This window comes from Canis lupus, chromosome 12, assembly GCF_048164855.1.
Source record: "Canis lupus baileyi chromosome 12, mCanLup2.hap1, whole genome shotgun sequence".
Classification (NCBI taxonomy): domain Eukaryota; kingdom Metazoa; phylum Chordata; class Mammalia; order Carnivora; family Canidae; genus Canis; species Canis lupus.
Genome location: NC_132849.1, coordinates 57,055,481 through 57,080,284, shown reverse-complemented (window position 1 = coordinate 57,080,284; position 24,804 = coordinate 57,055,481). Strand labels below are relative to the sequence as shown.

General features: G+C 43.4%; 1 protein-coding gene and 1 long non-coding RNA gene across 7 annotated transcripts; one reads left to right on the top strand and one right to left on the bottom strand.

Moving 5' to 3' along the window:
• Window positions 1-1,746: 1,746 nt before the first annotated feature.
• E2F6 (E2F transcription factor 6) lies at window positions 1,747-23,918 on the bottom strand. 6 transcript variants are annotated; one of them, XM_072771067.1, is made up of 8 exons: window positions 23,552-23,737; window positions 15,729-15,868; window positions 14,122-14,176; window positions 10,136-10,352; window positions 7,934-8,089; window positions 6,371-6,485; window positions 3,455-3,602; window positions 1,747-2,981 (listed from the first exon to the last, which is right to left on the bottom strand). In XM_072771067.1, the coding sequence occupies exons 3-8, from the start codon at window positions 14,126-14,128 to the stop codon at window positions 2,932-2,934; spliced, it is 693 nt and encodes a 230-aa protein (XP_072627168.1). In that variant the 5' UTR covers window positions 14,129-14,176; window positions 15,729-15,868; window positions 23,552-23,737; the 3' UTR covers window positions 1,747-2,931. The 6 variants fall into 6 exon arrangements, with proteins under 6 accessions (XP_072627168.1, XP_072627164.1, XP_072627170.1 ...); XM_072771066.1 differs by lacking the exons at window positions 1,747-2,981; window positions 15,729-15,868 and adding exons at window positions 5,359-5,430; window positions 5,543-5,585 and having other exon boundaries at window positions 23,552-23,918; XM_072771063.1 differs by lacking the exon at window positions 15,729-15,868 and having other exon boundaries at window positions 23,552-23,905.
• Window positions 19,906-23,047, top strand: LOC140601735 (uncharacterized). Its single transcript, XR_012004778.1, has 3 exons — window positions 19,906-20,118; window positions 20,700-20,781; window positions 22,543-23,047. It is a non-coding gene; the product is annotated as an uncharacterized lncRNA (long non-coding RNA).
• Window positions 23,919-24,804: the final 886 nt, after the last annotated feature.

Genomic DNA, 24,804 nt, shown 5'->3' with positions numbered 1-24,804 from the left:
CTCTCCGCTTACCTCCTACCTCCTGAGCCCCCACCTCCTGAGGACCGTGGGGCCCAGGCAGACAGGCTGCCAGGTCGTCCCAGGGGGCAGGGAGGTGGTCAGGGCAGGGCACGAGGCACGGAGCCACCGCCTAACCCTCTGCCACGCAGCCTGCGTAGACAAGCCAACAGGTGGCGCCATCCAACAGCCAACTGGGACCCTGTGATGGAGGACTTGCTTTCCATGACCTAAAGTGGCTTTATTCTGATTTCCATTTTTAATTTTGGTAGATAATCAAGTAGCAGATTTCCGAGATTTTGAGACATCCACATTCCCAAGAGAAACGCTGGGTCTGGCCGAAGGTCCTCCAGCCTTTAGCAGCGCCACCACTCACCTGTGCCACCTCCAGCATCCACCTCGACACCAGCCCATACAAGCGTCCCTGGGACCAGACCCCAGGTCAAAGGGGGGGCAACGGGGCTCCTCTGTCTCACGTTTCAAGCTCCCCTCCTGAAAACAGTGCCTCACTCCACAAGGATGTTCACCTCCCGAGGCGAGGGACAGGGAGCCAGATGTGCTTAACCTTGAGCAAAAGGCAAAATTGGAACAATCGTAATTTTTTTTTTCAAGTGAAAATTCAGTTTGTTGGTCTGTGTTTTTGCAAAATCGGGGTTTTTAGGTTCTTGGGAGCTGGGTGAACGAAATCAGGTCAGTTTTCTTACTGCACAGTTTTCTAACGCCACAGAACTGCACCTAACGCCTTAGGTACCACGGTCCCTGCAGCCGGGGAGCATGCGGCGCTCGGGAAACCCGCTGCAGTCGAGGGACGGCCACCGGACCGGCCACCGCACCGCCGCAGGCACTGTGGGCACGGGCAGGAGCCGAAGGAAGGCGGAATTCTGCAAACAGACGAGGGGCCGACCATTCCAGGGCAAAGGGGAGAGCAAAGACCCGGAGATAAGTGCGGCGTGGCTTCGGGCACAGCCACCAGGCCCCTTACGTCAGCCAAGGGACAAGCCTGGGAGGCAGGGGAGGGTGGGCCGAGGTCTTCTACATTGTTCGACTGCAGCCTGAAGGGAACAGGGGACACTCGGCTTTCCACCAGGGCTAAGCGACACGAAAGCAAGCAGCAGCGTGAACAGAGACAGCAGCGGTGCTGAGCACGGTGGGGAGGAAGAGCCTAGAAGCCGACCGGACGCCTGCTTTAGCGGCTGCAAACACTAGAGACCAACACCCGAAGACGGTGCGTTTATAGAACGCGTCTCCAGCTGCCAAAGGACCTTCGCCTACCTCATCTCATTTTACCCTCCGAACAGTTTGTAAAGCGGGACAGTTGTCACATTTCGCAGTAAGGACCTACCTGGTGGCCGGGAAGGATGAGGTCACTCTGGGCAGCGCTACCGCCCCCCGCCCCCGCCCGTTATTCCTGCTCGGGGAAGGCTTTTATTCCGTATGACGGTCACAGGCCTCTGGTCTCCAGCCTACCCCCCGCTAGCTGCCACTTCCCAGTGGACATCTGCCCAAGTCCCCCGCGAACGCGGAGCTAAGTGAACCCTAGACACTCAGCAGTATTTTTCAAGTATTTTCATTTGATTCCTTTTTTTGAAATCTTTTTTTACACGGTCTTAACGTCAAGTTGCTTCGAATCTCTCTCGGAATGAAAGGCAAGTTTAAAACATGAATCTGAATGCTGCTGACGAGAATCCCGGACGGTAGACAAGCCATGGTTACTGGTCCTACTTTACAATCCACTCACTCACTCGCTGATTTGTTTAAAGATTTATTGAGCACTTCTGATGTGCCAGGCATGGTGCAAGGCGCTGGGTGTAACAATGATTAAGACAAAGTCCCTCAAGGAGCTCACAGTCTAATGGTAAACTACGGAGTAAACTGAGGCACAGAGTGGTAAGTGACTTACCCAATGAGGTAGAGAGCTAGGTACTTGGAAATGTGGGAGTAGAGCTGGAGAGAGGGCAGGGTACAGCCCACTCATTAAAAGCAAACCCTTCTGATTGAAAAGCAAGGCTGCGTACAGAAATGTACTACAAAATCTGCTTGCAAAAAAGGTTAAAACAGTTTCCAATTGTCACCATGATTAAATCCATGTCTTGCAACGAATGAAGCCATTACCTGATAGCATTTCTACACTTGCTCCTAAGGCTTCAGGGCACGCCACCAGTCTGCTTGGACACAATAACCCTGCAGGGAGCTTGAAATCACGAAGTATCAGATTTCAATTTCAGCACTGGGAACCATATTGAAATACTTTAATTAAATCCATGAGCTTTCAATGTATAGCGTTATTTATGATACTTCTACATGTAGAAGTTTGGAAAAAAACTTTCCTCTAACCCCCACTGAGAGGATTCTAATAAGTTATAGATACCACAGAAATTAGAGAATTTGTCTGTTATTTTCCATATATACATTATTTTGGCTGTACAAGGGTGAAAAGTTTTACTTAGACATATTACATAAGTAATCTAAACATTATACAGATATATACAAAGACGTCACATTCGGATGCCTGCATACACCCATCCAACGTACGACAGCTAACTGCAGACGTGAACCCGTGTAAGGCAATTTCTTTTGTTATAATGACACATGATCCTTGAAGAAAAGCGCAGAGTCCGCGAAGCACTCACTGTCCACCTCAGGCCTGACCGTCTGCCTCCGTGGTACTCTGTGAAGTTATTTCAGTAGGCAAGGGTCCATTTCACTGACAAAAAGCAGTGAATAATTATAAAAAGAGTCGTTTTCAAATGCTGAAACCATAATTCTCCAGTAATCTCAGTAGTGAACTACTCAAAGCCACTACTGGCCTTGATGCTGCTGACAGAAGCAGAGAATTTCATGGACGATTTATTGCTCTGAGAATCAAATGTGATGCATAATTCATCCCACACAGGAAGCTCCCCAAGAACTCGGTGCACGAATTCTCAAATGCTATCAGTTGCTTACTTCAAGCAATTCTTCACTTTGCTGTGGAGGATTTTCTTCTGAAAAATAAGAAACATGAAAGAAATTCTCCTGAGTTAAAAGCCAGACAGGTAACAGCACACATCATTCAAGTGCTTACAAACCCAAGACCTCTGGTCAGGAACCGTACTGTTGTGCTAAGGGCCTGAGGCCAACGCCGTAAAGCTCACAGGGGAAACGGGGCTGAGCTGCACACCCGGAAGCCCCGGAGAGCGCACACGGTCTGCTCTGCTCCGACACTGCCAGCTGGCACCGCCATGGGGTCCACTACCACCCTAAGTGTCCAAGGAGATCAAAACGACATGGAATGTAACGATAGAGTTGTTAGAAATCGTCTAAACTGTAGTGAAGAATGACACTGTAATTCTGTAACTCCCGTTTTTATGATCAGAAAGTGTAAAAAAATCAACCACAATAAGACTGTGTATGTGTGTGTATAATCAAATACCATCAGAATCTTAAATTTTCCTAATCACAAACTTGGTATATTTACCTTTATTGGGGGGTTCTGGATGTTTGTTTTTAGATGAAGAGGTGCCTGCACCTTCCGACGATTTATTACTAGAGTGGCCCTGCTCCACCTCACATAAATAAACATCGATGGGGCCTCTGGTGCTCCTTATGTGTACTGTGATAGAGTCCTGGCAAAAGACACATTAGCATGAATGCGAGAATTCATTAATTATACTGTTTCACTTACTAAAACTACCAAAGTTTCAATTCAAGTGGTATTCTGAAAATTTAAATTGGTTTTCTATCATGTATTCGAGAGAATCATGTACTTGGCTTTAATCACTCCAGCAGACTGAGCTGCTGGCCAATTCATGCTGCCGCGACAGCCACTGGATTATCAGTCATGACTTTGGGGCCATGATGTCATCATCTCTGTACTAAAGAGCCCGTTTTTTGATACTCAAGGAGTCGACCCCTTCTAGGAATCTGTACTTAAGAGTCCAAAATCAGTACTTGGATGACATAGAAATCTAAAACAACCCATAGTCTCAAATGGCAAGGCTCTGTTTAGATCTGATGGCTGCTAAGGTACCGAGTTCACTCAACAGGCCGTCCTCTGCGTGAAAGTCAGAGGATGGGATCCAGACAAAATAGACCTCAGTAGCTTAAATATTCAAAAAAACTGCATATAAAGGACTATTAGTTATTATTCACATCTATGGCTTTGGACCTTTAAATTTACTCAGAATTTATATATTTTTTCTGTGAGGTATCAGGAAGTAGGGTGCTTCTACTGAGAATTATGCTTTTTTTCTTTTTGGCCAAAAGATGGGAATGATCCAATTTATGCTAAATTCTTAAGGAACAGTTCCAGTTATGATTCCTTTGTTGTTCTAACCAAAAGAGTGTTCAAGTGTAACACAGTCTGTTCTCTGTCCTTCCATGCAGTGAGGCCAGGGCTAGGTATGGACACCATGCTCCCTCCCGCTCCACACATCTCACTGGGATCTCCCAACAGGGCTCAGAATTGCAGCTTATCAGAGGCTCACAAAACCTTGTGTCACCTTTTCTGTGGCTTCCTGGGACCACAGGTATGAGAATGAACATCTATGCCCAGGTTCTAGACTGCCAGGAATGGTACAGCGTATACAACTCAAAACATATTACTAAACAAAAGGAAGTGGTATTTTGCTCAGAACTGGCAGCCAACTGAGGACTCCTTACTCCACTGAATCAGAGCTGACAAATGTTTTCCATAAAGGGGGGAGATCGTAAACATTTTTTGGCTTTGCAGGCCACACCATCCCTGTCACCACTATACAACTCTGCCATTACAGAGTGAAAGCAGCCAGAGACAACAGTCTAGACAAATGGGAATGTGGCTGTGTCCCAGGGAGATTATGTATAAAAACCTCACAAACCAGATTTGACCCAAGGCCAGTCCATCCACCCTGGCACTAGCTTCCCAGATCTCGCCCTGGATCTCTGTGGGGGCAGATGCCACTGAATGCAGTGTGCTCCTGTCTACTACTCCCACTTATGTGCTGCAGAGTGGCTGCCCCGAGGGCCCATGTTCATCAGCCTTTAAACTGGACTCTAAGTCTTGGGCATGATCCAAAAGCCCAGCAAAATTTGGCAATTACAGCCTGAAGCAGCTCACAGCACAGGGGAAAGAAAACCCCAAAGCCCATCAGTTGCTGTAGCACAGACCATTGTGCCCCAAAGTAAGGATGTGTTGAAAGATTAGTGGCTAATTATAATTTTTTAAACTTTAAAATTTTCTCAAAATGACTCCTATTAAATATGTTACTTAGGAGGCTTAAATCTGAATAAAATAATGAGGAAACATCTCCCAGAAGTCACAACTTGAGTGTGACTAAATTAAAAGCTGCCCCTTAACTGACTTATAATAATACACTGTCAAGTAACAACATGCGTGCTCACTTGGACAGTGCTCTGCGGGGATAAAAGGAGAGATGATGGAGAGTATTCTTCCACTATGAGGGAGGTGAGTCCCTGTAGCAAGCAGAGGACATCACTATGAGCACCGATGGGTCTATCAGGCTGTCAGAACTTGATGATCTGTCCCAAGAAAGGCCACATTCCTTGGTTCTGATTCCATCCTTACCAAGCAACCTTCTGATGACAATTATCTTTCAATACAAACTTCCCTGCAAGGGAAAGAGTGTGCTAAGCAGCTGGCGGCTGACAAAGAGTATTTTCATTCACACAGCAATCTTCCCTTTCATTTTTCATGTAACACTTAGCGTTCTAGTTTAGCCATTAGTCTTTCATGAGCTTGGTTACAGTTAATTCCCCCAGAGCCTTCGCTGATCCCCAGATTTTCCTTCTGGAACTCCAACCATGAGGCCAATTCTTGGTGATTCCTCCAAGGGCATCACAGCATACTCCAGTAGAACACAGGCGCTATGGTGCTTCACAGTTAGTATGTTGATAGGACAGTGATTAAGAACACTCTAAGCCAAACTATCTGGGTTTGGATTCTGATTCTGTCACTTACTGTGTAATCATGAGAAAGTTCATCTTTTTATGCTTCATTCAGACTCCTCACCTTTAAGAGGCCAATAATCATGACTATTTGCTGTGTCACTTGAAACAAGTTAAAATGTGTAAAGTGCATCCAGCAGTGTCAGGTATGCAGCTAATGTGCTCACGACTGTGATAGAGCACTGGCTCAGCAGTTGACTGAATTTTCTCTTTAAAATAACCCTTTTCGGGGATCCCTGGGTGGCTCAGCGGTTTAGTGCCGCCTTCGGCCCAGGGTGTGATCCTGGAGACCCAGGACAGAGTCCCGCATCAGGCTCCCTGCATGGAACCTGCCTCTCTCTCTCTCTGTCTCTCATGAATAAATAAATAAAATCTTAAATAAATAAATAAAAATAAAAAATTTAAAAATAAAATAAATAAACCCTCTTAGAAATGCAGGGATACCTACTTCTCTTGGAGCTGGAACATCCAATCTGGTTTCTGCAGGAGCCTTCACCGCAATAACGATCTGTTCGTGGAAGGCCTGAATGCTATGAATATCCTGATACGTCACATATGCTAGTGTAAACATCAGTCAAGGGTCTCTAAGCAGAATGCTACTTACTGAGGAGATAATTTCTCTTATGATACATGCATAACAAGTGTAACGTTAGAATCTCTGCAGTTTTTATGGGATACAAACTCACAATTAAGGAAAGCAATTGGTAAAAAATTATTTCATGTATAATTATTTCATGAATAATTCTTAAAATTTTATTTACAATATTTACAGTATCTAAAGAAGCATTCCTTTAAACTCTAGTGTCATTTTGATGATGATAATTTCTGGAGAAAAACATTAATAACGTACAGAAAACAACTAAGGTGAAGGTGTTTACTCCCTGCTTCCACTTCCCTATTCACTGCTGGATCTTACTATGAGAATTTTTGGGGACAAAACACTGTTTTGATGACAATCTCCTAAAATGCAAGTGGAAAAAAATCTAAGAAAGAGCAGAAGCCACTAGGAGAGTATGTGCTTTGGGGCTATCATATACTTATGCGATTTCCTGTATCCCAAATATTTTCCATCTATGTGAATTTTTTTATCTTTACTGTGTTACTTGAAATTTTACCAATTATGTGATTTACTTGGTTCCCCAACATTTTTGGTTTACTTTTTGATTGGGAAGAGGAACAGCATTTACTTTCCTTCCAGTAAACTGGACTCTGGAAACATCTGACTGATACAGAATCTAAGTAAATTTGAGGCATGGAACAGCTCGGAATCAGTGACGCCTCATTCAGGTGAGGCAAGAACGGAGCAGCAGATGGGCCGGGAGACACAGGAGAAGATTGCCACCACTGCCCCGTCTCCCCTGCTGGTCCCAGAGGCACATCCAGCTACACCAGGCTTTGTGGGCCAGAGTGGCAGCACTAGTACTGTCTCAATGACAAGTTGTTTCAGAAATAAACTCCGGTTAACAAATTAGGAAAAATGTCAATTTCACAAATGCCAACAACATATTTTACTACCTTTACAGCATTCTTTGACTAAAAAAACAAACAAGAACACACCACTATTTTCATTTTAAATGCAAACACTGATCTTGGTACATGGTCACAATGCAGCATTTAACGTGAGCAAATACCAGCAAAACAGCAATTATTTGTGTATACCTCAGGCTACACAATTTAACCTTTACTTACTTTTAAAAGTTCTAAAGCTCTAGTTTTGTGCTTTGAATATATTAATTAAATCCCCAAACTGATCCTACTATTTAAAGTAACCTGGTTTGAAAGGAGAGATTTTTTTTAAAAAAGGACAGTGTTAACAAACTGAGGGTGCTGGAGGAAAGGTGGGGGAGGAACTGGGTGATGGGCATTAAGGAGGGAACGAGACGGGGTGTGATGAACACTGGGTATTGTGTGCAACGGATGAATCACTAAATTCTACCTCTGAAACAACACAGTATATGTTAAATTGAATTTAAATAAAAAGTTAAAAAAAAAAGACAGAGTTAAAGGATATCTTTCATTTTCTTTGTCGTCTGTTAATTCAAACAACTGCTGAGCACAATCCTTAATTAACTCATCCAAAGCATCTTCCATTGCTGATAAGTCAGAAAGTTCCTCCTGCAGCTTCTTCTGTTGGGGCACTGCTCCAAAATTGCTAAGATCAGATCCTCTTTAGAGGAAAGGTATTAAAAAAATAAATTAAAAAAATCACCATCAGACACATCTAGGAGAAAAGTTAGATTCCTAGAACTTCTCCAAATGTTGACATCAGGTATTTCCCAGAATGACAGACAAAACTAGGTACTTGAACATCACCCCTGACCTCCTTTTAGACAACCATTATTCCTCCTACACATAGACTGGCTTTTGTCCCCATTTCTAGTCTCTTACACAGGGATAAAACAAAAACAAAAACAAAAACAAAACCCTTATAACTAGGGAAATTAACAGTAGTAAGGAAAGCTGATGGAGTTCACTGAGCACAGACTGAGAACCAATAATACCCAGTGTAAGCCCCAGCTCTCCTACCTACAGTAGGACTTTGGTAGTTCTAATCTTTTAGTCCCCTATGAAAAACAAGGAGTACTGACTAAAATTATAGTACTTTTGCTAAAATTCTGAGTATTTTCCCTCTCAAATGCATATTCTACTTGGTTCTATCTGAATATAATGTTATATTCTTTATTCTCAGAAGATATATTTTCCTTAGTTGTTATGGTTTACCTATTACGTTGGTATGATATGACCTGAGTCCACTGATACTAATTTTTCTTCTTTATGGAAAATAAAGAGGAAAAAGGCTGTGACCACTTTACCTTTTGCTTGGTAGTTTTCAAATCTGATTTTAAGTAGTGATTTAGAATGCAATCTGATATTAACCCCTAAAGTGTGGGGTGCCTGGGTGGCTTAGTCAGTCAAGTGTCTGCCTTTGGCTCAGGTTATGATCTCGGGGTCCCGGATCAAGACCCACATCAGGCTCCCTGCTCAGCAGGGAGTTTGGCTTCTCCCTTTCCCTCTCCCTCTGTGTGCTCTCCCTCTCTCTCTCAAATGAATGAATAAAATCCTAAAAAACAAAAAGTCCTAAAGTGTTATTTAATATTTTTTAGCTAATATTCAGATTAGAATTCAATCTGCATTTCTGTACTATTGGAATAAATAACTTCCTTTTATGAACCACTTTCTTCTAACAGCAAAGTGCATTACTTAGAGCCATTTCATGATCTTTTTTGTTAGATTTTTCATTTGCCTGAAATGAAATATATTTATATGTACTTATATGCTGGAACTGTTTCTTACTGATCTGAAATATTTGTCTATTTTAAGTATTAAAAGCTTTCTTGTTATGCACATGTGCATATACACATGTATATCTACATCTGTATCAAAAGGCCTTTTTTCCACGATCCTTCCTAATGAAATTGAAGTCTTTAGCAAATGCTTCTTTTTTTGAGAGAGAGAGTGTGAGTGAGTACGAGAGAGAGGGCAGGTGGGGAAATGGAGAGAAAGAATCTCAAGCAGGCTTCTATGCTCAGTGCAGAGCTTGATCTCTGAGATCACGAGCTGAGCCGAAATCAAGAGTTGGACACTTAAATGACTGAGCCACACAGGCACCCCCAGCAATTGCCTTTTAGACATTGTCTACGGATTTTTTTTTTTTTTTTTTACATTTAGGGCAGTATGCGATCCTATGGATCTGAGCCCATCTGATTCATAATTACCTGGGGTAGCTGTTAAGAAGGTAGATTAGATTCCTGCCTTTGCCAAAGAACAAATGAATTACATACAACCCCTGGGGCATGAGGTCTCTAAGTGTTTATTGCCTGACATTGTTTTACAACCTTAACTAGTTTCTCCTGATATCAACAATCAATTGGGGAAAAAAAAAATCTCCTAAACAATCGGACGTCCCCTTCCTAGGATCTTGAAAATCAAAACTCTTAGAACTGATCATTATTCCATTCAACTTTTCCATAACATCAGAATTATATTTTAGGTCTATGGCTTTTATTTATCCCTAAGTAGGAAAAAAAAAATATTTATGTACCTTGTTGGACCATGTGAGAAATTTCTGTAGAATCCTTTTCTAACAAGAAGTCATCTCTTACTTTGTTTTGTCCTGTCAAAACACTAATATCTAGTCTGTTTCAAGTACAGTATCGTCACTTAATAAGAAGGAAGAAAAAAAAAGGCCATGAAAATTTCGAAACCAACTCACATCCATCGAATATGGTTCTTAGACTTTTTTTCAACCAGATCGATTCCATCTAAGACATTGGTGATGTCATATACTCTCCGTTTTCGCACTCCCAGTTTTGTGGCAACCTTGTTTAAGTCGAGAATACCCCCAGGAGCAGATCTGACAAGATCCATAAATTTTCGAGTTAAATAAACCAGAGATACATCAAAACGAGGTCTCTTCACTTTTAGAGCTTCTGGGAAACAAAACAGACAAATTTGTAAAATTCTCAATAGTATTGCTTTCTCAGCTCATTAAAAGAAATTTATTTCCTCAGTAAGCATAGACACCTACCAAAAATTCTATATACTGGACACATCATAGCTAATTTTTATGAAACATTTCTCACACTGGATAAAAATGTATCAGCCTGTCTCAAGTAAACAAAGGCTTTAGACTTATAGCAGTATTTGAAATGTGCAGCCAGTTCCCCTGGAGGTGGGAATTTGCAGGAGTCTGCAGCAACTTGCCGAACATAAAGTATGCATTTCTCCCGACACCACTCTTAGGAATAGGATTAGAAATGGTTTTGAAAACAGAATTCTTAACTTTAAGACCAAATAAGACCAACTAAATTTCTTATTTGGTCTTCAAGTTAAGATATTCTTTATAAAGCAAAGGCAGAGAGTTGGCTTTTCTTTTTAAAATTTATACATGTCACAGTGTAACCCTGATGGAAGTTTCTCAAAGAGTTCAAATTAATTTTCTACTAAAACATTTGACATATCTTGAGGAAAAGTGGCATCTCTACTTTTAAAAAATATTCAGTACCTTATATTAACTTCACAGATAAGCAAATGAAGGGGGAAAAATCTCTTTAATTCCCTCCCTCCTCCACCTACTAAGATGATTTTGGCTTTTCATACACACCCTGCACCCTCCACACACAGACACACACAGACACACACACACACACATCTGTCAATACGTACAGGTAACTTAAAAAACAAAAATAAGAACAGACTATCTTGGGATCCCTGGGTGGCGCAGCGGTTTGGCGCCTGCCTTTGGCCCGGGGCGTGATCCTGGAGACCCCGGATCGAATCCCACATCAGGCTCCCTGCATGGAGCCTGCTTCTCCCTCTGCCTGTGTCTCTGCCTCTCTCTCTCTGTGACTATCATGAATAAATAAATAAAAATCTTTAAAAAAAAAAAAAAAAGAACAGACTATCTTTTTAACAAACTGTTTTAACATTGTGAACATCCTGACTTGGCAACAAATGAATTTAACATTATTCTTAATGGCTGCAGAATATTTAACACTATGGAATATTTGTAAAACTTAGGCCAATACTAGAAATTCCAATTGTCTCCAACTTTGCTATTTTGTTCAATACTTCAATAAATCTCCCTGTAGCTAAATTTTTGCGTGCGTTTTCGTTTTTGTTTCCTTTAGTTAAGTTCCACAATTTGGAACCAAAGGCAAAAGGGTATTTTAAGGAATGTTTGTCCCACTAAACCTGCTATGCAGGTGGAGTTTCTATCAGCTTTATACAGTGTATGTACGAGGGTCTCCTTGGCTCAAGTCCTTGCCTGAAAGGTGTATGATTATTCATCTTTCTAAATTTGATACTAAAACACAAGTTTTATGGTTTGGTGTGCAGAGTAAATAATTTTACAAATAACCTAGCTGCCCTTTTGGTATGGAGTATATGATTTCTCCTTTTTTCTACTTTCACAGCACACGGCAGTGAGTATGCTTTAAAAGAAATAGTCATCCTATCTTCAATTAGAAATTCCCACCATATCCCAGGGGTGCCTGGGTGGTTCAGTGGTTGAGCATCTACCTTTGGAGGTCGAGATCCCAGGGTCCTGGGATCAAGTCCCACATCAGGATCCCCACAGGAAGCCCATTTCTCCCTCTGTCTATGTCTCTGCCTCTCTCTTTGTGTTTCTCATGAATAAATAAATATGAAAGAAAGAAAGAAAGAAAGAAAGAAAGAAAGAAAGAAAGAAAGAAAGAAAGAAAGAAAGAAAGAAAGAGAGGGAAGGAGGGAGGGAGGGAGGGAGGGAGGGAGGGAGGAAGGAGAGAAAGAAAGAAAAGAAATGAAATTAATTCCCATATCCAGAACCTCTACATCACATTCAGTTTAAAGCCAGTTTAAATTCCACTGGTGGCTACTCCAAGAACACAGCATGTATTTTATAATGCACATGTCTTCTCAGTGGAGACCACTCCTACACTTAAGATTAAACAGGATTAAATCAGAATTAAACTTTAATTAGAAGAAAGTCACAATTCTACAAAAATCCTTGGCAGACTACAACAGAGTAATTCTAACTTAAAAAAGCACACATCTCATCACCCTAACTGCTAACACAACAGGGTCCTATAAGCTCAGGGTTGTACATTCCCACCATGTTAGTCACCTTACAAAGAACAGATACTCACTGAAAACCTTAACTTGACAATCGCTGAAGGAATACAAACATGATTAGAAAGGTTTTCAAACTCAAGATGTTCCCTGGTCTAGTAAGGAACTCTGTCACAATGTCCTGAGGTCAGTGCCAAGAGAGGCGTCCACGCTCCCTGAGAAGAGGAAACCTGCCTGGAACAGTAATAAGGAAGTCCTCCCAAAGTGGGTGAGCACCCAGAGGACTGAGTGGAGGAGAAGAAGCTCTTCTCCCCCCTCTGATGGAGGGCAAGGGGTTTAATAAGACAGAGCAGTGGTTGAGAACAGGTATATTTAGAGAACCCACAGCTGGTATACACGGGTGGGGCAGCAGCTGGATGACAAGGCTGCCCCATGGAACAAGGAATGACCTTTCTGCCCAGCCATTCTCTACTGCCTTGTTTCTCTTTTAAGGATATGAGGTAGTTTATAAGTTTAACACAGGCAAGTAAAACCAAATAAATGAGGAATCAGGGTTTTCTCTATTTGTAACAGAACCCTGAAAAAATTCTAGGTTGAGTGAGATCCCAATCCCAGTTCTGTGTTAGGAAACTCACACTGGCAGCATCGTGGGAGAGCCTAAAAGCAGACAACACACTGAGAAGGCTACCCAGACATGTCAGCTCGGGAGGGAGGGAGAGCCCAGCAAAGCAGCAGTCTAACCCAGTGGTTAAGAGGAGGGGCTCAAGTCAGAGAGCTGTGGGGCTGAATCCGGACTGAGGCAAGTTTACTCATCTATAAAAAAAAATGAATGATCATTCACTTATATTTTATTTTTTTGTATATTTTTTATTGTAGTTCAATTTGCCAACATATAGCATAACACCCAGTGATTCACTTATATTTTAAAGGGTTCTTGTGATAATCCAAAGAACTTAACACAGCTCGCAGTGTACAAGCTCAGTGTGTTACAGACATTACTGTAAGGTGGTAGTTGAGGGACAGATGAAGGACACTTTGAAGGTAAAACTGATCAAACCTAGGGATCAGCTATGGGCGAGACTGTGGCAAGGCTGAGGAGAAATTAAGGGCTGATGCTAAGATCAACATGTGGGATCTATGCACAGTCTATTCATTGTGGTTAGAACCAAATTAAAGAGAATCTAGGGGTGGGGCTATGTATGGTAACAATTTCCAGAAGGATGGCAACTAGAACAACTAGAGCACTGGCACTCTGTCTCCTCTGACTCTGCACCCTGGTCCCTGGCAGGGGTGGGAGAGAACAAATGGAAGGAAGTCTGGAGGGCAAAAGACAGTTCTCCTGCCTGTTGTCAACAGCCTTTAGCTCTGCTGATGGTAATAAGTAAGTGGTCTCACAGAACTTTGAGAAATTAGCCTTAAACATAGACCATTCCATCTTAAAAACGATTTCCTGATTTCCAAAAGCAACAAAGAATAAACTGACATTTGTGCACATTTCAGCCCACAACATCAGGAGTTTTTGCTGAAAGTTAGTGAACAAATAACATATTTTACTTAAATTTTCCAACCTATGTACATTTAAAATAAATCAGTTAAAATCATATGAAATTTAAACCACAAAACCTAAAACCTATTCAAGAATCAACTTACTTCTCATGGACACATACTGTACATTATCTTCTAAATTAATCCTTATTTTTGATGGCTGGAAAAAAGAAAATACAGAAATTTACATTAGTAATTTAAAGATAATAACGCAAATGAACAATTGCAAATGAACAGCATTTCCTGGATAATATAAAGGTTCTCTTTTGGGATAATAATTTGCTTGTGAGAAAAGCAGTCCTTCCTCCATACTGTAACTACTCTAACCGTACTCACAGGAGACAGGGCTCAGAGGGTTAAGTTTCTCACAATGTAGTAGTTGACGAAAGGGGTGGGGGAGAAATATGGATGAGCAATTACTACTGAATAGACATTAATTTATCATCTGTATCAGATACTGAGGATAAAAACAAATACAGAGATGATCAGGATGCTGTCTCTGACTCTAGAAAGCTCAGGAGAGGTGGAAGATATGTCTAAACTATCAAATGCTTACCCTTGCTATTTAAGTGTAAGTGGCTCCCAAAAATTTGCTCCTAAGCTTTCACAGGCGGCCATGCATTCCCATTATATGATGGAAATACAGCAGCATTTTTTTTTGTAGCAGCATTTCTGATAATGAAAAAAAATGCATACTACATAACTAGAAACTTTGGTAGAGGTTAATATAAAACTTCTTTCAAACTCTTTAAACAACCAGGAAATGAGTAGCAACTCTACTACCAAAGTTCACCAGCTAAACAGATATTTAGAAGCTATGAAAGTTTACATAAACTGGTAGTAAAACACTTGCAATACATTTAAATATTATTATTGCAAAAAGTAAATAAAACATGTAGACAAAGCCACGTAAACAAAAATGTGTAGTAGCCTCATGCTTACAACAATGCACGATTGACAGGTGCCTCCCGACAGGCTGTCATCAGGTTCAGCTCTTGCCTAAGTGAAAAAAACCGGGCCCCAAATTGGCTGTAGTGGAACCAGGATAAGTGAATCCCACAAGGTGCTCTAAGAGAAGAATGAGCAGGAATACTACAGATGTACCCAGAGAGGGTGCATCACAGAAGGATTCATGGGGAAAGGAATCCCCAGCTCAGCCTTGAAGGACAAGCCAGATTTTGTCCGAACCTGTGGAAGCTTCAAGAAAGAGAGAAAAGACAGGATTCCTAGTGCAGGAAAAGTTACGAACAAAGGTCTAGTAATATAAATGGCATGGCATTTCTGAGAAACCACCTGTGTGGTCAGTTCAAGACTGACTTGACACTGAAGCTATACGGGCATGCTGAACCAAACAACACAGACCATGGAAGTCATGCTGAGGAGTCTGGACTTCATGTTATAACCAGTGGAGAATCACCACAGATTTCTAAACAAGAATATGACATACCCAACCTCATGGTTTAGAGATAGAAATATGGTAGCAATACAGCAAAAAGACTGGGGGTGGGGAAACCTAAAGGCAAAGTGAGCAGCTCAGAAGCCCTTTGTTTTTTCAGTGTCAACAAATCTTTGGCACAATGATTTCCATATCAATTATGACAAAATTATAGCACCTATTATCAGCCGGTTAACTTGATATGGAATAATTCTAGTGAAATAGAATTCTGCTGTAGAACTAGCTTAGCTGTCAGAATGTAAAGAAAAATGCAGACCTGCTGCAGTGGGTGAAACCAGAGTTGGGAAGGCCTGTCTTGGGGGCAAGGACTAGGCCTGACGAGCTCTCCAGAAAGGCGGTGCTGACAATGGCGACTTGCAAACACGGAACCCTCCAGTGAACCACCGAAGGGCAGTCCTGTTAAAGTCAGACACGGATGAATATGACCAACAGTCATTGCTATTTTTACATTCACTCCTCCTGCTAATATTGGATGAGACCGAGTTTATCATAGCAAGATTCTTAAATGAAAAAGGATCCATCCTCATCATAGATTTGAAACACACATAAACAAATATCCTAAATTCTCATATATTCCTTTAAAAAGTACCCAGAAAGGTTAACATGGCAGGGCTCATAGGTGCATTGCCGAAACCAGACTTCTGTTTTTGTTTTTTTTTTAAAGATTTTTTTTTAAATTTTATTTATGATAGTCACACAGAGAGAGAGAGAGGCAGAGACACAGGGAGAGGGAGAAGCAGGCTCCATGCACCGGGATCCCGATGTGGGATTCGATCCCGGGTCTCCAGGATCGCGCCCTGGGCCAAAGGCAGGCGCTAAACCACTGCGCCACCCAGGGATCCCCAGACTTCTGTTCTTAATTTAGGGTAGCAGTGCCAAGTCCTATATACAAGCACTTAATGGGGAAAAAACAAAAAAACAAAAAAACAAACAAGCACTTAATGGTATCTTAATTGGCCACCTCACTATCTGCTTGCTGCCTATTCCAGAAGGGCATCTTTTCCACTCTGTACTCCCATCTCTTTTGTCCTCTTATTGAGACTGAGGTTGGCACAGGGGTGATACCTCAATCAGGAATCACAACAGGAGCAGGACAACTTTCTTTTCTACACATTCTTTGCCATAAATGCAGCTGCACTGCAAGCTGTCTATACCGAGAGCTGTGGGAAAGCAAAGTCAAAATGGCATTTTTTTCCTTCCTTCCTTCCTTCCTTCCTTCCTTTCTTTTTCTTTCTTTCTTTCTTTCTTTCTTTCTTTCTTTCTTTCTTTCTTTCTTTCTTTCTTTCTTTCTCTCTCTCTCTCTCTCTCTCTCTCTCTTTCTTTCTTTCTTTCTTCTTTCTTTCTTCTTTCCCTCCCTCCCTCCCTTCCTTCCTTTCTTACCTTTTGAATGTGAAAACATGATCTCTTTATCTTGGAGGAATCACAATATCATGGCCCCTCTGGGGCAGACATCCCAGTATGTATAAATCCCATAGGTGATCAATACTGGAGATTTCTGAAGTGTCTATGGTAACAACATATTCATCTCTTTTATATTCTCTTTTGGTTCTTGGCTTAAGACTGGGTTTGGGACTACCAGTTACCTGACTTCTTAGATACTGGGAAATCCTGGACTTTAGTTTAACAGAGTGTGTTGATATAATTTTATTGCCCATTTTCCAAGCTACAGTGAAGATTAAAACAAAATTTCATAAATTGTAAAATCCTATGCAACCAAGAGAGACTATTATCATTTTGTGTTTTGAACCAGAACAGCACCTGGCACAATCAAGCACTTGGTAAATATTTGTTAACACGTGAAGTAGAAATAGTACCTTGTCACAGATGACTTCAACTGATAAGTAACTCAGAACTCTGAAACAATGAGTATTTAAGACCCAAGGACACAGCGTGAAGACTCTCCTGTGTACACTATGAATACAGATCACTGAGAGAATTCACGTGTCATTTTCTGTGTTCTAGTACAACATTCATCATCTCACCAGATCAGCCTGACACTTGGCAAGCCTTTCCAGATACTCTCACTTTGGTAAATGGTACTCACAAGTAGGCCAGGAACTTTTCTGGGAGTAGAAGGGACTCCTTGAATTAGCCTTAAAATCAGAATAAATGTTTCTTCATAGAAAAATTAGTGAGCTATTAAAAAAAAAAAAAAAAAAGTAGGGGATCCCTGGGTGGCGCAGCGGTTTGGCGCCTGCCTTTGGCCCAGGGCGCAATCCTGGAGACCCGGGATCGAGTCCCACATCAGGCTCCCGTTGCATGGAGCCTGCTTCTCCCTCTGCCTGTGTCTCTGCCTCTCTCTGTGTGACTATCATAAATAAATAAAAATTAAAAAAAAAAATTAAAAAAAAAAAAGTAAATGAGATGCCACCCCTGCACCTGGCCCCATGTTATTTAGTTCCCTCAGATGAGAGCAGCACACTGTGCCCCTGAAGGGAGGCCAACGAGGCTCTACACACCTGTATGGACCCAGAAGCAGAAACAGATGGAACAGAGAGAGTTCCCACATCCAGGGCCCTCTCAAAAGGAGACCAATGTATAAGCTCCTCTCAGGAATACCTATTTTCTTTTTATTTTGAAATAATCTCAGCCTTCATAAAAGGTTTAGAAGTAGCACTAAGAATTACTACATACCCTTCATCCAAATCCTCATGCTGTTAATGTTTTACTACATTTGCTTTATCATTTTTTTCTCTACACACAGAACTGTTTTCCTTGAATCACTTGAGGGTAAACTGCAGACCCGTAAGCAAGTCAATGTGTACCTCAAGGGTATTCTCTTATATAACCACTGGATAATTACCAAAAAGTCTGTTCAAACTTAGCAGTTTTGAAAGAAACTGTCAGTAGAAACTTGAACTTTGAGGGCACTCCACTGAAGGTTCAAAAGGAAGAGAGGATCATGCTACTAGAAAGTAGAAGAATAGAGATGTTTAAGTGAGGATAGAACACTTAGCAACCCCATCAACTGAGGTGATGCGGGAAGCTGGTACTAATGGCTCTGGTAATCATCTGAGATTTCCATACAAAGTGTTGACTGTGGCACCTGGTTCTTCCCTGCGGCCCACAGTCAAATGTGAGAAAGAGAAATTGGGAAAGGGACTTTAAAACAAAAAAGAGTCAAGACTTAAAGGCTTTAAAAACTCCCAGCCTTGGGGTATAGGGTGGCTCAGTTGATTAAGCATCAGACTCTTGATTTCAGCTCAGGTCTTATCTCAGGGTTGTGAGATCCAGCCCCGAGTTGGGCTCTGTGCTGGGTGTGGAGCCTGCTTGAGATTCTCTTTCTCCCTCTGCCCTTCCTAAAAAAAAATTGAAAAAAAAAAATTGAAAAAAAAAATTTGAAAAAAATAAAGATGATGGTGAGAGTGTGACTCCCCAACTTTCAGGTAACTCAGGTGGATCAAAGATGGTGCCTCGGAGTGCTATACATTCATCCAAATGGCCTTGATGGAGATGAAGGACAAGCCCCACAGATGCTCTAAATCTAAGCCAGGGCCTCTAGGAAGCTCCAGGGAACGATACACCAGCCATTCCAACAGAAGCCCAAAGTGGAGAAGGGCTCATCCAGAAGAAAGGTGGGACGTTTCTCTCCTGAGTGAGCCACAACAGACTCACAGAAGGTCCACATAGTTTTAAGAGAATTTTATCAGCAAAAATGCTGTCAGCTTGGATGAAAAAGGACACTATTTAAAATGAAAAAAGGTTACTCAACACCCAAAGTCCTACTGCCAGGAAGCAGGCTGACAAAATTACTCAACTACAAATAGCGATTTCTTCTCATGAGGAAGAAAGAAGACAGTGGAACCAAGAGCCTAGGGGGTAGAGCTGGGAACACAGAGAATCATTCCCAGGCCCTGAGATGGAACCAAGAAATGTTTAACACTTAGTGAGCTGACTTTCAGAATTGCTCTGGACCAGTTACTCCCCTGTGACTCTCATTTCTTCCTTTTAGGAACAGGAATGTTGCGAGCAGTTGCCCCGTCTGTCCCATGAGTGTGTGCTGGGTGCCAGGTGTGCGGGAAGGGCATCAGATAATGGTCTTTTTAGTTTCATGGGTCTGAAGATCTAGAGGAGCTGGATTAGGCTGTACTTAGATAAAACGCTATCTAGACGCTTAGATTCTTATTCTATCCTGTGGGTATAAAATCCGTTATTTGGAGGCTCAGATTGCCCAGGATTAGGCCTCTGGAAGCCTTTTCAAAGTGGTTCCTGTGCCAGACACTGATTTTTGACCTTTTCAGCATCTTTAGGATGGTAGTCCTCAAATTTCTCTATCTAGGACTAACCTGCACAGAGGCCACACAGATAGTGCTGCTTCTGGTGCTGGCAACCCACCACTGTGGGAGCACTGTCAATGTCTCTGTTCCTTTAAAGAAGTCTCACAGAGGTTATGCTCAGGTAATTACCCTGAGGGATGCTAAGGGAGAGCTCAGTAGTGGTCAAACCTCAAGAATGGACTGACTACCTAAGAACCTTCCCTGTAGTCCTCCAACTGGTTTCTGTGCTCCCACTGGTTCAGGCTTAATAAGCAACGAGTTTGTATCTTAGCTGAGGAATGAATGGAGAAGGCAGTGGTCGCCAAACGGATAATCAGTATGACCAGTCTCAATGCACACAGTTCCCCAGGAACCAGCAGCTCCCGACAGGTGAGTCAGCACACTGGAAACTATTTTTACTAATACTCCGAGTCCCACATCTGAAGACTGCGCAGTAATCTATAATTTGAGATCCCAAAGGACAAAGGAAAGAATAAGAGGTCAGTTTTAGGGACTAAGGTCTTAGGTATTGCCTTTAAATTGGTTAAAGATTTCTCTATACAGAGGACTCTTTGTACTGCCTATTTTGGGGAATCGTATTCCTTTAAGAGGTCTCTGAAAACACAACTTTGTCCAAGGTGTTTGCATTTCCTGCATTCATTCAAATTTTCCTCATCTTTCAATGTGCAGACTAAGTTCCACCTCTAACCAACACTACTTTCTCCCTTCTCTAAATTCCAGAAAGTCAAGCCATTTACCTGGGTGAACATTAAACATTCAGCCAGATACAAGACTCATCTTTGCGTAGCAACACACTTCATTAAATACTTCCAGGCACCAGCCAATTAAAAAACATTGAGAGAGCTGTTTAAATCACCATTTTATAAGCAGGAAAATAAATACTCCTTCAAACATGTAAGTGTACCTACTTCAGTCATCCAGTAACTACTTACCAAATCTCTTTGTGACAGGCACCAAACCACTGCAGGAGGGACAATGAAATGGCCAGAGTCACTGTGCTCAGGGACCTAAGAGCCATACACTGCAGCTAGGGTAAGTAAGCATACGGTCCTGTAGGAGCACAAAAGGAGTGCCTAATCTGCTCCTGAGTGGTCAGGGAAGGCTTCAGACAAGGGACCTAGACATCCAGACCTGACAATCAGTGGAGGTAACAAGGAAAAGTACACTTTTTAAAGAAGGATTTTTCAGAAAGGGGGGAGTATGGATATATAGGGGCCCAAAAGGATATGGAAATTTGGAAATCTAACAATTATAAGCAGTTCAAAAAAGATAAATTCAGAAACCTGATCAAGACATTTCTACACTATTAAGAAAGCACTAGGGAATGGTGATAGATTCTTTAAACCAAATGACATGGTCAGAAACACACTTTAAGGGCAGCCCTGGTGGCTCAGAGGTTTAGTGCCACCTTCCTAGAGACCCAGGATCGAGTCCCGCATCGGGCTCCCTGCATGGAACCTGCTTCTCTGCCCCTCTCTCTCTCTCTCTCTCTCTCTGTTTCTCATGAATGAATAAATAAAATCTTAAAAAAAAAGAAAAGAGAAGAAACACTTAAAAAAGACCATGATAGTTAGTTACTATGTGGAGAATAGTAACCAGGTTTTGCTTCTGGGCAAGAAGCAGGAAAAGATTGCAACAACTTGAAAGATATATGGTCAGAGGTGCCAAGTACTGGTGATTAACTTTAATTAGATTGGGAGGATAGAGGGTCAGTTTGGAAAAGAGAAAAGGCAAGGACAATGCCTAAGAGACTAGCCTGGGCAATATGGTGGATGTGGAGCCGTTTGTGAAGATAAGAGATAGCAGAGCTGTTGCCTTAGGCAAGAAGATAATGAATTCAATTTTGGATAGAGTTTGAAATCTATGTAGAGATGTCAGTAGACAGCTGGAAAACTCTGAACTGGATTTACAGACCTAGGAGTTATTCTGACATGGTGACTGAAATTGCCAAACTAGATAAGAATATCTAAATAGCAAGAGATGCGTGTGTCTTCTGATATTAAATACAAAATTAAGTGGTTTTTCCACAGTTGAGAATTCAGGGCTTTTATCAAATCCTCAAAGATGAAAACCACGAGTAAAGATGGTATCAGAAGTCCTAGAAGTGGCAAAAGATGTCTCGGGTGAAAAACGTGTAGAGAGAGAAGAAAACCCCAAATAACACCAGCACGTAAGGAATGCAGAGAGAAAGAGCAGTTTGCAGAGGAGCACAAGGAGAGGCCAGATGAGTACATGGAGCAGCAACAGTGTAAGGTACCGAAGGAGCCATTCAGAGGGGAGTTTCCAACAAAAGCAAGTGGTCAGTTGTGTAGACACTAGCGATAAGGAGTGAAACATCTGATGGAACTGACAAGGTCGTTGGCGACCTCAGTGAGAACAGTCTTAGAGCTGTGCTGAGCGCAGAGGTCCCTCATGTGAGCAAGCGGACATAGCGAACGCAAACAATTTTTTGGAAAAGCTTGGAAGGAAGGGATATAGGAGATGGCAGGGTATCTGGAATTAAGGGAAGGCTCTTTCAAGATGGGGAAATATTTAGGATGCAGCAAAGTGGTCAAGAATTTATCATCAGGGGTCATTGTGAGGTTAAACCCAGGCGTTTCCAGGTACTGTCCAACCGCCCACAAGCCACTTAACACTTCTGAGTCTGTTCTGACAAACGGAGAACAAGAAAAATAACCTCTGGGGACTTCTGTGAGGAAATTAAATGAGATTATGCTCATAAACTATTTTTGAGCACTTGAGCCACCGTGGGCACTGGGCACAGTAACTTCAGCAAATATTTGCTTATTACAGGAAGAAATGAACAGAGAAGTTGAAAATAAGGGGAGAAATGGAAAATGATGGATTCATCAATGCCTCTGAGGACCAAGGAGAATATATTACGTTTAGCCTAAAACAAGAATAAGGGGTAGCCCTGGGTGGCTCAGCGGTTGAGCACCTGCCTTCAGCCCAGGGCCTGATCCTGGAGACCCGGGGTCGAGTCCCACGTCGGGCTCCCTCCATGGAGCCTGCTTCTGCCTCTGCCTGTGTCTCTCCCTCTCTGTCTCATGTATAAATAAACAAAATCTTTTAAAAAATAATAAAAATAAAACAAGAATAGGGGAAATTCACCGTAGCCGGGGAGGGAGCGCAATCGTCCTTAATTTTGCTGAATGGGATCCCTGGTGGCTCAGCCGTTTAATACCTGCCTTTGGCCCAGGGCGTGATCCTGGAGACCAGGGATCGGATCCTACATCGGGTTCCCTGCATGGAGCCTGCTTCTCCCTCTGCCTGTGTCTCTGCCTCTCTTTCTCTCTGTGTCTCTCATGAATAAATGAATAAAATCTTTAAAAAATTTTGCTGAATGGGCAGCTGCGGGGTGGGAAATGGTAGGCGGCGCAGGAGTCTAAATAGCTGGAATCAAGTAAGAGAATGGGATGAAGACAAAACCAATTAAGTTGCAGAGTGTACCTCTGCGAGGGTACCGCGGAGGTGAGAAGAAAAAACAAAACAAAACCCCGCCAAGTTGGGCAAATTTTCTCCAGGAGCGCTGGGCAGCCCCAGCAGGTAAAGGCCAGCAAGACTGAGGACCACACATTTGGGAGCAAGTGTTGGAGGCAGTTCACGCGAAAGGCCGACCGGCCTGGAGGAGAGCCCAGGATGGGCAGCGGGAGCGCCAGGGAGGCCCGGGAGCAGCCAGGAACCGGAACCGGAACCGGGCCCGGCGGGGGGCGGAGGGCGGGGGTCCGGCCCCCCCCCCGCCCCCGCGCCGCCCCGCCCCGCGGGCCCGGGCGCTCCGGGCACAGCCGGCCCCGGGGCTTACCAGCAGGCCCTCCACGTTGATGGGGTCGCGGCACCGACGGCGCACCGTCTCCTCCGCCGGGTCCACCAGCAGGCTGGGCAGCTTCCGCGCCGGCCGCTGCTGACTCATGCTGCCCGGCCGGCCGGCCCGCGCCTCGCACCGCGCGAGCTCTCCCGCCTTCTCCCGCTCCCGGCCGGGCGCCGCCCCCAACGCGCCGGTTCTCGGGGGCCGAGCGCGACCTGGGCCCGCAGCCCGCTCGGAGGCGCCGCTGCCTGGGCCGGCCCGCGGGCGGACGCGCCGCAGCGCCCCCGACCCCCGATCCGGGGAGCTAACACGCAGCCCGGAGGCGAGCAGGGTGACCCGCGGCTCTCAGGACGCCAGGCCCGCCATCTTCCCGCATGCGCAGTGCGCCGCCCCCACTGCGCATGCCCGCCGCGGCCGCCGCGCTCCCACGCACTAACCCCCTCGCGGCGCCCGGAGCCCGGGAAAGCCCGGACGCGAAGTCCACGGAGAGGATGGCGGAGGAGAGGAAGAGGTGGAGCCGGACCCCCAAAGAAGGGAACGGAGCCAGAGAAAAGAGGCGGCGGGGCGAAGGAACGCAGGCGCCGACACTCAACACCGCTGAGCGCGCGGCTGTGGATTTAATCTTGAGCTCCCTTCGCCCGCCCAGGGCTGATGCTTAGTGAATGCCGGTAATCAGCCCGCTGTGCAGTTGCTTACAAGCTGCTGTCTTTCTCTTCCTTTTTTTCTTTTTTCACCTGATGAATAAACTGTTACCTGTTGTGTCAGGTGTCGTGGTGGGCACAGGACATAATCACCGGAATCTGCCACAGACTCAACCTCAAAGTCCAACAGAGGAAACAGATGAATAAACAGGACATTTAAAGCTGGAGCTGGAAAGTGTGTTTTCAGATCCCCGCCTCTCTCCTTATTAAGAGGACAAGGCTTTAAGCAAGTTACTTAAAAAAAAAAATCACTGTGTGCCTCAGTTTCCTCATTCATGCAGCGGGAATAATGAGAGTGCTTATTTCTTAAGTTTGTTGTGAGAATTAATTAAATTACTTAGAAGGGTGACAGGCACGTGTTTGAAATAAAAAGGCAATGCGATGTGGTTAAGTACAGCGACTGAGCCCTGCAGTGGTTAGGCCAGGGGTTCCTACCCAGCCTGAGTAGGGCAGCAGGTTTCCCCAGAAGCAGCTCCCCCACTAGATTATAAACTCCTCCAGGGAGAGGCATTCTCTAATCTTTGTATCTCCAGCATCTAGCACGGTGCC